Source organism: Capra hircus, chromosome 14, assembly GCF_001704415.2.
Source record: "Capra hircus breed San Clemente chromosome 14, ASM170441v1, whole genome shotgun sequence".
Classification (NCBI taxonomy): domain Eukaryota; kingdom Metazoa; phylum Chordata; class Mammalia; order Artiodactyla; family Bovidae; genus Capra; species Capra hircus.
In genome coordinates, this window is record NC_030821.1 from 65,507,065 (window position 1) to 65,522,554 (window position 15,490).

Sequence of the window (15,490 nt, forward strand, 5' to 3'; positions counted from 1 at the left end):
ACTTTGTGTAAGGTTTGGAATAAAGAAGTACGAGACTTCCAACTTCCTCTTCTTTTTTCAAGATCGTTTTGGCTATTCAGGGTCCCCTGCAGTTTCATTATGAATTTTGGATTGACTTTACCATTTCTGTAAAAAGGCCATTGGGATTTTGAAAGGTACTGCATGAAATCTGCAGACTGTTTTGGGAAATACCGTCATTTTAACATCAAGTCTTCTAATACAGAAGTACAGGATCTCTTTCCATTTACTTAGGTCTTATTTAATTTCTTTCAGCAACATTTTGTAGTTATCAGTGTACAAGTCTGAACCTCTTTAGTTAAATTTATTCCTAGGTGTCTTACTGACTTAGATGCTATTGTAAATAGAATTTATTTCTTAGTTTCCTTTTTTGCATCATTTGTTGCTAGTACACAGAAATACAACAGATTTCTATATTGATCTTCTATCCTGCAACTTTGTCAAATTTATTACTTCTAACCAATATTTTGTGGATACTTTAGGGTTTTCCACATGTAAGATAACCTGTGAATATAGTTTTACTTCTTCCTTTTAAATTTGGATGCTTTCTATTTCTTTTTCCTGTCTAAATTACTGATTATACTTTTATATATAGGTATATATATAATAGCCTGATTATATAAATATATAAAATAAAATTTATATTATAAAGTATAAATATATAAAATATATTATAAAATATAATGTATAAATATATTTATATAATATAAATTATAAAATATAGTATATAATAAAATCATGTATTAACATATACATTATAAAATATAAATATTATAATTTATAATGTAAATAGTGTATAAAATATATAATATATAGGTTATACACAAAATAAATATTTCATATAACATATTATATATATTTAATATACATATAATAGCCTGATTATACTTTTAAGCAATAAGAAGAGAGAGAGAGAGAGAGAGAGAGAGAGAGAGAGAGAGAAAGACATTCTAGGTTTGCAATTTCAGCATGGCTTTGAAAGCCTACACAGCAATGTAGATACATTACTCTCCACGTGTATACACAGTATGTCATGCAAAGGACAGGAGCAGATTAGTCTTTGTAACTAAAGAATATACACATTCCAGTGCCAATAGCATTTTAAATGATGCACAGTAATAAAACAGATTTTTGCACTTGTTTCACACTGAATTATTTTTAGGACATTATAAAATAATTAAGACACAGAACTGAGAAGCAATTTTTACCTTTATAATTTATTATAGAAGCTATACATACAAAATAAAATCCTAGTTACAAAAGCATGAATCTACTGTAAGTTACAATAAATTTCACTAAAAATGAAGATGCGTGTGTGTGTGTGTGAATCCAGGAATATACATACACTTAAATATTTTCAGAGACTAGCATTCCATTATGCATTACATAAGACAGTATCTACTAATTAGGGTATCTGAATGATTGAGTTTTAGAAGGCTTTAAATAAAATATCCAGATAAAACAACAAAAAGCACTTTAACTCAGAAACTGTATTGGAATCCAGAATCTCTCACAAGATCATTATCCCCTATTCCCCTCAAAAGAAATTTTGCAAAGTAATATTAGAATGTCTCAAAGAAAAAGAAATAAAATGGGGGAGGGGGTAAATGCATGGTGGTGAATGCTTTTATTGCTTTAAGAAATGCATTTTTGGTATCATTAATACAAAATTCATAATATTTACATTTATATAATTGTATACAAAAGGTATCTATACAATACAACCTAAGAAGGATATAAATAGCTTTCATATATAAAAACTTTGCATTGTTAAAAAGATATTTAACAAAGTAGTTGTTAATACATTTGTTGTATGTATAATCATAAAAGTAAAACAAAAAATTTAAAATTTTTTATTAATCCAAATTAAATGATAAAAAATGTTTTATCTAAAAAGCATTAATTTTGATATTCAAGTACAGAACTGTGGTTCACCTAGAAGTTGTTCAGGGGACCTCCCGTAAATCATGACTCAAGCATGAGCTTTTAAGTGAATTTGCAGAGGATGCTAAAGGCAGAAATGATGGCAAAGACACAATGGTTAAGTCGTTTCTAGTCTGACACAATAAACTATTTTTAGGAAGGATAAAATTAAAAGTGCTTAAAACAAAAACTATCAGTGTCACTAATTACTCCTAAGTGTCATAAACATTAATTATCAAAATAATCTTTATTAGGAGTTGGCCACACTTTACTGATAACAATAGCAATAGTATTACTACAATGACTTGTTCAATCAAATATTTATCAGTTATCTCTGCAATTTATCTTACACATGTATATAAATACCAGAAGAGTTTAAATATTTTTAATTACTATTTTACTCTTTTCCTTAGAGATTCAGGATTTCATCTTGTATCAGTTACGTCAACACGACAAAGGTGAATTAAATAGGAACTGAATATAAAAGATACTTGGTACCATGACATCATGATCTGGAACAACTGAAGTTTTCTACTTCTTGTTCCATTTTCTAGATAAAGGATAGGAGGGAAAAACAGTAAGTTTCAATGCAGAAAACACTAAAGAACATTACTCCATTGCTGGTTTTCTTTTGCACCTAACAACCTTAAGGACACCATTACCCATGTATATAACTGAGAAAGAAACAAATTTTGTTCAGTATTTATGACTATCACATAGACTGTTAACACTGATGGGACTTCATTATTTAAATCTCTTTTGAATTAAAGTCTGAGATGCTTTCATCTTACATTAAATTCATATAGTTATTAACCAAGGCACTGGTGTACTTACAGATATTAACAGTTAATAGGTACTACTGTTACATATATTTATACTATATAGATACCACAGTATACTTTATTAGATATAAATACTGTATATATTACATACTGGTAGGTATATAGTAGGTAGCGAGTTATATGTGCGTGTGTGTGTGTGTATATATATATGAAATACTATATAGGTATTAGTCAATATCTATTTTTAAACATTAGTACTCGAATAGGGCTTCCCTGGTAGCTCAGATGGTAAAGAATCCGCCTTGCAATGCGGGAGACCTGGGTTCAATCCCTGGGTTGGGAAGATGCCCTGGAGGAGGGCATGGCAACCCACTCCAGTACTCTTGCCTGGAGAATCTCATGGATGAGGAGCCTGGCAGGCTACAGTCCATGGGGTCACCAAGAGTTACAGTGACTAAGCACACACATCCACTATAAAGCAGATTAAATAAAGACAAATAGGCCTATCTTAAGTCTGTCTTAAAAATGAGCTATATATCTTCATTCATACACACACAAAAAAGATTTTTCATAGTTTATAGATACTTCAGTGTTCTTATTAAAGAAACAAAAGCTAATTTAGGTGCTAGATTTTAAACAGTACAAAACATGGTTATACCTAGAAATAATTCATAATCCTACACATTAAAAATGGTATTTAGAAATTTTTATCATCAGTTAACTTCTCATATAGATGAGTTTACCTGAACAAGTGCTGTTTTGTCATAGTCCCTGCGATGCTGATAAATACACTGGCTGATTACAGCATATAAATTTTCCAACTGGAAAATATTGTATTCTTGACTTTTTTTAACAACAATCTTCAAAAGATTCTAAAAGAAAACATAAGTGTTTACATATGTGAGAGAAATTCCCAGAGACATTTTAATTTTGAAGATTTGGGGACATTTTTAGCATATAAGCCAGAGAGAGGGCAGATCAAGTCATCGGTAAGACACTGCAGTCTCTTAACAGTGGTTCTGACATTCAAGTGCAAGCTACCTTTATCAACGTTCTATGACTCTGGCCTCTCATCCTAAAAACTACAGCTGATGAGGTTGCCAATTTCAATTATAGCCATCAGTCTCTTCAGACAAGTTAAAAAATAATCTCAAACTAGACTAACAAGAAAAAAGGCATTTTTGTAGAATATTTTATGTCACTATGATTAATACGTGCTAGAATTAATTGTTATGTGAAACAAAAAGAGACAGGACATAAATGATGAAATACTGCACCACTTCAGGGTTCTTTTCTTCAAAAAAGGTTTTCCATCTGATCAGGGTTTTTTGTCATGACTGAAATGGACCTACTGAATTTCTGTGATTTCTCAAGTCTGGTCCTATCATGATATTCCATTGCCTTGTAGTCCAACAAAAACATGCAACCATGGTTAAGTAAAAACCAACTAAAATGGTCATAGGTATGGTCATACAAACAATGTATGGGATAAGTTGGTATAGACAAGTATTAATATGTCAAAAACAGTAATGTTAATATATTAGTCATCTTCAATCACTGCCTTAATGAAAGTTACTGAGTTTCACTGGTAACATCAAACTATACCAAGTTTATCCTTCTGTAAAATATATTTATTGCAAGCCAAATTGAAATAATGCGCTATTACAATCCTGCTTTTGGCGAGTTATGTTTCTAATTCATACAATGAAAGCATTGTGATTTTAATTTACATACTTTCAGTCGCTCATGGTCCACAACAGGTGAGGGTGTGGGCTGAGAAAGGATTGCCAAAGCCTTTTCAACACTGATGAGCTGCTGTTGCTCTACTTGGGAACGTCTAGCTCGAGTCATTCGCAGAACACACATTTCTAGAATGAAAGAATAACTACTATTTGTCTGTTTCACAGACATTTTACAATGCCTAAAATAAACATTAGGCTGATTAAGCAGCAGGGCATATTTACTTAAACACAAATCTCTGTTCTCATTTATTGACTCTAAGATTAAGATGCTACCATTTACACACTCAAAAATTAAGGACAGGGAATTGCCTGGCAGTCCAGTGGTTAGGTGGAGAAGGAAATTCAACTTACTCCAGCATTCTTGCTTGGAGAATCCCATGGACAGAGGAGCCTGGCAGGCTACAGTCCATAGGGTCACAAAGACTGAGTATGCATATATGCAAGCCAATGCTTAGGACTCTGAGCTTCCCTTGCAGGGGGCACAGGTTCAATCCCTGGTCACTGCTGCTGCTGCTGCTAAGTCGCTTCAGTCGTGTCCAACTCTGTGCGACCCCATAGACAGCAGCCCACCAGGCGTCCCCCGTCCCTGGGATTCTCCAGGCAAGAACACTGGAGTGGGTTGCAAGAACACTGGAGTGAGTTGCCATTTCCTTCTCTAATGCATGAAAGTGAAAAGTGAAAGTGACGTTGCTCAGTTGTGTTCAACTCTTTGTGACCCCATGGACTGCAGCCCACCAGGCTCCTCCGTCCATGGGATTTTCCAGGCAAGAGTACTGGAGTGGGGTGCCATTGCCTTCTCCGTCCCTGGTCACTGGGATTGAACTAAGATTCCCCCACGCTGTGTAGCACGTAAAAAAAAAAAAAATAATAATGATACTTAAGAGCTGGAAGGGGCTTCAGTACAGACTACTACACATAAGCTAAATCTGGTCTACTACCATAATTCAAGTTTTATTAGCACACAACCACACCCACTTTACATTAAGTGTGTCAATATGGCTTTTCCAGCAAGACTGAGTAGTTGTGACTCTCTGGCCCTTTAGATAAAGTTTGCCTATCTCTGATTTATAACAATCTACTTAACTAAGAGGCGAAAGAACAAGGCCAAAGAAAAGTGAAGAGGTTTTTCTAAGGTCAATATACCTAACCATTTAAGGGCCAGGACAAGAACCCAAATCTCCTGACAAGTGTAAATAGGTGCCTGGTCTCATTAAATAGTGTTCTTTTAGAAAAGATAATGATAAAACAAAAATAAATGCTGAACTTAAATAGAACATACAAAATTTTACAGTCAGAGGATTAACATTTTAAATATCCACATTCAAAAGGATATATCCTAAACCATTCTAAGATTACTCAAACACACTAGAATTCATTTCAAGGAAGTCCTCAAAAAATATTACCCCTACAAGCCACTGAAGGAAACCAGTCTCATTAACTTAGCCAATACTTGTTTTTGACCAAAACAAATTTTTGACCTCGTTACCCTTCTTTCTGCTTTGTAAGACTAAATGTTTGGCTTTTCCAAAAACCAAACAAATCTAATGCCAAAGGTTCAAGAAGATACAGACAGAAGACAATTCTAAATGAAAATCTTTGGGAGCAGGACCATTAGAATAAATACAGTATAAATGATCTGGGATTTCACCTACAATAGGGATAGAGGAATGATGGGGGTGAGTAACAGTTGTTTCACATCACTCAGCAAGAAATCACAGGAAACTGCTTATCCTGCTTAAAAATGAGAGGGTATCCTGCCAGGTTTTAAAAATTGTATAGCCAAGCACTTTGCTACATGCTTTAGATGGAGTACTTTATTCAATCCTCAGAATATCTTACTTCCCAGCACTATCTACCCTCAATCTTGCAAATGAGAAAACTGAGGTTGATGGGGCAAGAATCTTAACCAAGGTCACAAGCTACTAAGCAGTGGACTAGCGGCTCAAAACCAGGTCTGTCTGATGCTATACTGTGCTTTTAAAAGTGTTTACTTATTTGGCTGCACCAGGTCTCAGTTGTGGCATGTGGGATCAATTTCCTGTCCTAAGATCAAACCGAGGTTGCCTGCATTGGGAACACAGTTTTAGCCTCTGGACACCAGAAGTCCCACTATAGTTTGCTTTTAACCACAGTCATTTACTGTTATTTAATAGAATAATGATATCTTATTACTATTTAATACTAATAGTTAAATCTTGTTAAATAAAATAACGCCAGCTTCCCTAATTAACTCTTGTACTCTGAAAAACAAGGAAAAAGAGTTAACTGAGATGCAATTAACTGTTAAAGAACCCTGAATGAAACGTCTTTAAAGTAAGTTGCTTCACTGAGACTTACCTTTTGCTTCATTTTCATCAAAAATGTCTATTATTCGAGAACTAGAAGCATCTCCATTATAAGCAATCTTATCTTTCCTCAATTCTGTACATGCTGTAGTCTTTCCAGATTCTTCAGGTTCATTCTCAACACAAGTACTGGAACTGTTATTTTCTAATTCTGTTTTGCTTTCAGAGGCATTTTGCTGCTTCTCGTTCTCTTCCATGGAAGACTCCCCCGTGTTTCCGGTCTCGTTGTGGTCTGCGCTTGTGTCCTGATTTTCCTCTGTGTCACTCTCAATTTTGTCACCTGTGACATTTTGGCTGTCATCTTTTGCCTGTGAGATCTTCCTTCGTTTTGTTATGGTGCCCAAGTACCACTTTGATTTTTTGCGGATTTTTCTCTTCAGCTGAGCTTCAAAGAATTTAAGAAAAAGAGTAAGAGAACATTCAACAACTTTTTAAAGTTTAAGTTAAGTGGAGGAAAAAATACCTCCTGAGATATTAAGAGGAAAATCTGAGATATCACCACAGTATGGTATGGCTGGAATAGATGAACCAAAGTAGTACTGTGAGAAGGCAGAAAGTGGGCAACGACCTGTTATTCCAAGGAATCTGGATTTCATCCTGAATAATTTTTTTAAAAGTTCAATAATTTTAGGCAGGGCAAAGACATAAATTTTTTTCTTTAATTAATTTTTTAATTGAAGGATAATTGCTTTACAGAATTTTGTTGTTTTCTGTCAAACATGAAATCAGCTATAGGTATACATATATCCCCACCCTCTTGAACCTCCCTTCCATCTCAGGAAATCCCAACAATGGTATGAATTTTTTAATGCACATATTGCAAAGGTAATTTTGGCAGTAGTATGAGGAATGAACTGAAGAAAGGGCAAGACTAAAAACAGCCTACACTTATCGAGTGCTTACCATGAAGTAGGAACTCTTCTAAGGCCTTCATATGTGCTGACTCATTGAAATTCCACTTTAACCCGATCAGGTGTGCTACCATTCCTCAACATCATTTTACAGATGAAGAAACTATGGTATACAGAGATTAAAACTTCTGCCTAGACACAGTATAACCACTGTGCAATCTCATATTTGGGAAAGTCATCCATAGTGTTGTATTTACGTGAAGTTTAATAATTCTCACTTCTGTATAATAATCCATATTTTTCCATTCTACTGTTGATCGGCATTAGTTGGGCTAGTATGAATAGTTTCTATGAACATTCCGTTTAAAAGCACTGAGGAATTATGGCACCCAAATCTTGGAAAACAGATGAATAGCTGAGAGGCTAAGAAGCTGAGGACAGTCTGATATTCATAGAGCTTTAAAAGCAAAAACTGGAATTAGGAGCCTGCCAAGGAAGAGGCTTTGGAAAATCCACAGAATTTGGGTGGGTACTCTGTGGAGTTATACCCTAAGAATAAAGAGGGAACAGGAAATAGATTAGGATTATAGGAAGCAAAAATCAGTTTCAAATCAAGTCAACCCACAATTAGATTGTAAACTGAAAGGTGAATTGGGATTGCAAATGGTACCTCACTGCAAGCATGGGTTTATTTAAAGAATGCAAAGTTGCCTTAATAGGAATGAAATCAATGTAACGAGTGGCATCAATATAGACAAAGGAAACTGAGGGAGAAAAGTAAACAGCATCAGAAGAGAAATAAAGGCTAGCTGTCTCCTAAGTAAAAATCACCCAGGTGCACTTACCAGGAGTGCTGCAAGCCATAGGAGTACTGGGCCTGTTTGGCTTTTCGCTTTGCTCTGGATCTGATTTTTTATCACCAGCAGGAGTGGAATTTTGCTTTGGCATTACATGGTAGTAAGATGGGGCATATTTGGAAGAGCTACAACCTTATAAACAGACATGCGGAATATCAAATAAAATTTTCAGATATAAAAATTACATGGAGAATTATGAGTACTCAATACATTTAAAGCATCTCTTTCTGATGTCAAATCATTTTCCTACCTCTCTTCTTTCTAGATTCCTGAATTTCTTCACAAAGCTGCTCAAAGTCTTCATCAAGTTCTTCTTTAATTATTGCATAGGCAGTATCTCTTAAAGCACAGGCTCTATGCCTAATAAGACGATCTATGGAATAAAGAAAATTTTAAAACGGTTTCCTTTTAATAATTCAACAAAAGTTAATTTTACATGTTGGGCTAAGATTATAGCCATTACAATTTGTTTTTCACTTCTACCATGAATAGTAAAAGTTACTGGAACTGTGTTATTTCTGCTTTTGATGCTCATCTAACGTTCTGGACATTTGATTCCACACAGCAGACTAAACCCAATTTCACTGTCCTGTCCTAGCTAAATCCCTTTGAAACACCAAGGAAAATGTAAGAATCAGCCAACAGCAAAACTAAACAACAATACAATGACACAAAAACAGCAAGGAAGGCTATCAGGGTCATGAGTGAACAGGGGATGTAAAACAATTTTGGAAGAGATATAGAGGATGTTACGACACTGACTGAGAAACTAAACAAAGACAATGAAACAGCAACACTACACAGGAAGCACTGGGAAAAAATCCTAAACTGAGTCTAAGTGCCATGAACTGGAATATGTCTCAAGGTAAACAAAGGCAGATCGTAAGTGAGTGTAAATTTGCTTGAACAGCTGGATCAGTCCCCCTCGCAGGGCAGGAGGGTGCTGCAGCAGTCACACAACATTCAGTTTACGGTAGACAGGAAGGGCTGGGACAGAAGGGATGCTGCTGGGGGCTTCTAACATGACCTGAAGAAAGCCCGGGCCAACTTCATTCAGTACAGTAGCCTTGGCACCACGGGGGAATTTGTCAGGATGCACATTCTCCAGTCCTGAATCTAAAGAATCAAAACCTGCGGAGGTGGGGCCCAGCCAGCTGCACCTCAGTATGTCCTGAAGGAGGTGTTGGTGCTATCTCAAGTGTGAACACCACTGCCCTGAAGTAATTTTACATTTGTCAGAATGGTCAGAACGGGAAGCAGCAGCAGTATGACTGCAAGGAAACAGAAGCAGCCTACTTCCTCCAGGAGAAGCTTCCTTCTTTCTACAAGTAAGGGGTTTTCCCAACTTGGCAGCCTGTTGCCCACTGCTACCTCCAGAACTCTGAACTGTGGGACAGAGCCTAGGGAAGGTGGGGTAGAAGACTGGTGAGGGAAGAATAGTGGGCTTTTAAATCGTTGGGTAAAGTCTCAGTGGTGGAAATCAATCTAATTTTTAAGCACGACAAATTTAAAAACAGAATGCCAATGTTAAAGAGAGTCAACACAGGAAATAGAACTATTAAAAAAAATTATCCAGCAACACAGTTAAGGATAGGGCATTCATACAGCAAGAAGCTAAGAAAAAGAACCTGAAAGAGTATTTTTTTGGAAATCAGTAAGTTTATAACAAATATATAGATATCTGAATATATCATTATACATATAAACAAATCTATCACCTAAAAATCTCTTACTTTATACATTTTATTTAATAGCCTGTGTAGGTGAGGTAGACTGTGGATACATTCTATGCATAGAAAAGGTCTGGAAAGATAGCCCTAAATTTAACAGCATCCACCTTTGGAGATGGGGCTTTCCTTGTAGCTCAGTCAGTAAAGAATCTGCCTACAGTGTAGGAGACCCAGGTTCGATCTCTGGCAACCCACTCCAGTATCATTGCCTGGAACATCTCATGGACACAGGAGCCTAGTGGGCTGCAGTCCATGGGGTCGCAAAGAGTTGGGCATGACTGAGCAACTAACACTTACTTACACTTACCTTTGGAGAAAGGAAATGGGGGACTTAGTCTGTTAGCGAGTATTATATTACTTTGTTGTAATAAAAATTGTAATGGTCTTAACTAAAAAAATCCTTTCAAATTTATTAGAGTTTTTATTTTCCTACTTTGAGAAAGAACATTGACAAACAAAAACAAGCTAAACAGTTATGCAGTTTTCTGTTTCATTAGGACTGAATGGCACTGTGAATGTAAAATGCTTCTAATATAGCAACAAGTATAAAATCACCCTTCACTAAGTGTTAGCAGCCCTCATTCCACTCCTTGAGGTTAAAAAAAAAAAACAAAATAAAACAAAACCCACTAAATGCTCACCTCCAGGATCTCTATCTGGATTGTATTCTAAAGCATTACTACAGATCAGATCAATATCACTCAAATAGTCTTTCACAGTTAGATACTTGTGGAGATCAATTTTACTGATTACAGATGAAAGGTCCATTGGTTGCTTTATTACAGTGACATAATCAGGAACCTAAAATTCAAACAAATGACCAAATCACAAACTAACTCTGAACACTGAAATATTTGAGTCAAGTTTTTCTGCCAGGCAAAACAGGAGAGAATATATATGTAAGAGATAATGAAAATATATTAATGTGAAACTCTGTATTTAAGGTGGCTTTTGTTTTGTGTTCATTCTCATTCTTGGGCACCTATATCTCCAGTAACACCTTAAGCCTCTTTGCTCATCCAAACGCCACCCACCCTTCAATGCCAACTTAGGACCGCATTCTTTACTGTGAACGTCACAGGAATGTCATGTAGCATTAAGACATTCTCAAGTTACTTCTAGAACATTTGAGTTGGGCAAAGTTAATTGTCTATGCTCTGCAGGAAAGGAAAACGCCTTATATAACTCTTGAAGCCTCTATGTGCTGAGAATACTACTTGATGCTTCCAAATAAGAAAGCAAGTTCAGAGAGTACAGAGGGACACACATAAAGCTATTCAAATATTCTCTAAGTCTGAAGCATTCTGATCCAAAGACTAAATTAATACCTCATCAGGGTCAACAGGTTTAGTAAATATTCTGAATCGCTTGTCAATAGCAAGCCTATGTGTGACATTTCTTAAAAAAATCCTCAGTTCTCTAAATGTATCTTCCTCTTGTTCTTCTAGTCGCTTCAGTTCTTCTGCTGTCAGTGGTCTTGGCTCAGGTGGTGGTGCCACAGGGAGTACCTCCAGGGCCTGCAAAACTTTACGTGAATGGAAGTTAGTTACTGCTCTCCCACCAGATCAAGGGTGACACAATTCAGCACACCAAGCAGACAAGCTTTCAGGAATTATCCTCCTTCTATCTGTCAGGAACCAGGGGATTTGGAATACTAAAGTGCTACCATAATCTTCACCCTCTCCATCTCTTCCAGCAGTAACTGGCAGTTTGTAACTGGGAATGTGAATTGCTGAGTCATTATCATTTAAAAATCATTTAAGAGGCTATTAAAATCTTGAAAATGCTTATTTTCAGGACAAGAATATCCTAATTACGAAAAATGTCATCCTCAAGAAGGCGGAGCAGAAGGATGTACACTCATCTCCTCCTGCAAGAGCACCAAAATCACAACTAGCTGTTGAACAACCACTGACAGGAGAATGCTGGAACCACCAGAAAAACATACCACACGTCCAAACACAAAGAAGTTGAAAGAAGACGGCAGGAGGGGGCACAAACACGGTAAATTCAAATCCCGTACCTTCCAGGTGGGCACCCCACAATATGGAGAACAATAATACCAAAGAAGTTCTCCTACTGTTGTGAAGGTTCTAAGCCTCACGTCAGGCCTCCCAACCTGAGGATCCAGCAAAAGAATGGTGGATCCCAAGGGAATCTGACTTTGAAGGCCAGTGGGATTTGATTACAGGACTTCCACAGGACTGGGGAAAACAGACTCCACTCTTGGAGGGCACGAACAAAATCTTGTGCACGCCACGATCCAGGAGAAAGGAGCAGTAACTTCACAGGAGATTGAACCAGACCTACTTGCTAGTGTTAAGAGTGTCTCCTGTGGGGGTATGGGTGGGCCATGGCTTGGGGTCCCTGGCAGTGGCGGTCCTGGAAGGGGCCCCTTGTCCTAAGTCCTACTGGAGGTCACCATTAACCCTAACAGAGAGCCCATGGACCCCAGCGCTAGGTCACCTCAGGTCAAACAACTAACAAGGAGGGAGCACTCATCAGTGAATAACTGGATTAGTTTTACTGAGCCTGGCCCTGCCCACTAGAGCAAGACTCAGTTTTCCCCACCACCACTCCCTCCCATCAGGAATCTTATACAAGACTCAGCCTCCTCCGCCAGACGGCAGACAGAAGACAGAAGAAGCAAGAAGAACCACAATCTCACAGCGGCTGGAACCAAAACCACACTACAGAAAGTAAACCAGGATGAAAAAGCAGAGAGTTTTGTCCCAGATGAAGGGACAAGATAAGACCTCAGAAAAACACCCAAATAAAGTGGAGATTGGCAACCTTTCAGAAAAAGAATTCAGAATAAATACAGTGATGATGATCCAAGATCTTGGAAAAAGAATGGAGGCAAAGATTGAGAAGATGCAACAAAGACCTAGAAGAACTAAAGAACAAACAGAAGAACAATTCCTACTGCTACAGAAGGAATCAACAGCAGGATAACTGAGGCAAAAGAATGGTTAAGACTTGGAGGACAGATGATGGAAATCACTGTCACAGAACAGAACAGAAAAAAGAATGAAAAGAAATTAAGGCAGCCTTAGAGACCTCTGGGACAGCATTAAACACACCAACATTCACATTATACAGGTCCTAGGAGGAGAGAGAGAGAGAAAGGACCCAAGAAAATATCTGAAGAAATAACAGCTGAAAAATTCTCTAACATGGGAAAGGAAATAGTCAACTAAGTCCAGGAAGCACAGAGAGTCCTAGGCAGGATAAACCTAAGGAGGAACACAACAAGACACATAGTAATCAAAATGATGAAAATTAAAGATAAAGATAAAATATTAAAAGCAACAAGGGAAAAATGACGAATAACATACAAGGGAACTCCTATAGGCTATCAGCTGATTTCTCAACAGAAATTCTATGACCCAGAAGGGAATGGCAAGATATATTTAAACTGATGAAAGGAAAGAACCTACAACCAAGGATACTCTACACAGCAAGACTCTCATTCAGATTTGATGGAGAAATCAAATGCTTTCCAGACATGCAAAAGTTAACAGAACTCAGCACTACTAAACCAGCTTTACAACAAATACTAAAGGAACTTTTCTAGGCAGGAAATACATGAGAAGGAAAAGACCTATACAAAAGAAACCCCAAACAATTGAGAAAATGGTAATACGATCACATGTTGATAATTACCTTAACTGTAAATGGATTAAATGCACCAACCAAAAGACACAGACTGGCTGGGCAGATCAGAACATGTGCATATATGCACTTCCACTTACCACATCACTCTACTTAATCCCTAAATTGTACGCAACTATTTTAAAGTGTTAGGTTAATCATGTTTCCTTTATGGCTTGCAACTGTAATTGTCTTTTATTTTTTGTCTGGCTCCTGACTGCGAAAACTGATAAACATCTTTTACTGTTATGGTTATGTACTATTATTCCCTTAATACTATTGTATCATGATTGGTCAACAGAAAATAATAGAACTCTGTATCACTAAAATGACTACTTTAATAGAAAACCTTGTAACTATTTTTTAAAATCCAGATGCATAACAGAATTATCTTAGAATTCTTAAAAAATACAAATGCCCAGTTATTGCTATTCTTCTCTGAAGCTCTAGATGTGTTTCTAATGAGCAGCCGCATTTAAAAACAACTGGACTATATGATGATGTTTTATTTTTACCTAGTTTCACTTCTTCTATTTCATATTCAGTGTTCCATTTCATTTAGTTACGTTCTCCAATTTCTCCATTTCTCTGTTGTTGTTATTCTTTCTCAAGCCATCATCAAGTCTAGTAGAAAAGCTTTTGTATACATATATATATTATATATTTTAGAGAATTTATGAATTTTTGCCTAGATAAAAGTTTATGACATTTTGATTCCACTTGTTTGACTTAGTATGAACAGAATGCCAGATTTCTAATTTATATTCACTCAAAACTTTGATACAGTTCCATGCAGTTTAGTACGTACTATTACTGCTAAAGAAAATTCATTATCTTAGTGATTAAAAAAAAAAAAATTGAATGAGGCTTGAAACTTCTAATCCAATTCTGAGAATATAAAGAAATGCTATGTTGTAAAAAAACCAAAAAACAGGAAATCAACACATGATACAGTATTACTAACAAAAGTACAGATTTTGTTCAAATTTCACAAAATTTCATGCTAGTGTTCATTATTTGTTTTCATATCTTAAGACTCCACATTGCATTTAACTGCGTTGAGCAGCTTCAGCTGCATGCAACAAATTCTGATAAATTCTCTTTTTGTCTTTATTCTATTACAAATATTTTGTAATTTTCCTTCTTAGTACACCCATCATTTAAAGTAGACATTTAATTTCCAAATACATGTGATTTTGTTTAAAGTATCTTTAATACTAATTTCTCATTTAAATGCTTTCTTCTCTGCAATCATCCTCTGTGTTTTTTTCAGCCTAACTTTATTGAGGCTTTTGATGGCTAAGCTGAAGATCTCTCTTGGTACATGTCACATCACACTTAAAAGTATTTTCAAATATCTTTTGAAACTGATCTCTAACATAATTCCACAGCGATAAAGAAAACAGACTCTGTATGATTCAATACCTTCAGACCATGAAATTTTTGCACTTTATGTACCTGCATATGTTCCAATGTCTCACAGTTTACAGTCTGTGGGAACCTGAACAGAATTTGTATCTTATCATTGTGTGAAAACTGTATAAGTCTTCATTATGCTGACAGTGCTTTTCAGGTCTACTATATTCTT

General features: G+C 36.2%; 1 protein-coding gene across 3 annotated transcripts in view; it reads right to left on the reverse strand.

Annotated features, from left to right (window-relative positions):
* The window catches only part of ATAD2 (ATPase family, AAA domain containing 2), a 77,907-nt gene continuing 64,590 nt past the window's right edge, over positions 2,174 to 15,490 (reverse strand). For all 3 annotated transcript variants that reach the window (XM_018058538.1, XM_018058537.1, XM_018058536.1), the window contains exons 21-28: positions 11,577 to 11,773; positions 10,890 to 11,049; positions 8,769 to 8,891; positions 8,507 to 8,650; positions 6,803 to 7,195; positions 4,458 to 4,591; positions 3,467 to 3,595; positions 2,174 to 2,491 (exon numbers count right to left, since the gene is read on the reverse strand). In XM_018058538.1, the coding sequence (XP_017914027.1) occupies positions 2,447 to 2,491; positions 3,467 to 3,595; positions 4,458 to 4,591; positions 6,803 to 7,195; positions 8,507 to 8,650; positions 8,769 to 8,891; positions 10,890 to 11,049; positions 11,577 to 11,773 (1,325 nt within the window). In that variant the 3' untranslated portion in view covers positions 2,174 to 2,446. The remainder of the gene's footprint in view (positions 2,492 to 3,466; positions 3,596 to 4,457; positions 4,592 to 6,802; positions 7,196 to 8,506; positions 8,651 to 8,768; positions 8,892 to 10,889; positions 11,050 to 11,576; positions 11,774 to 15,490) is intronic.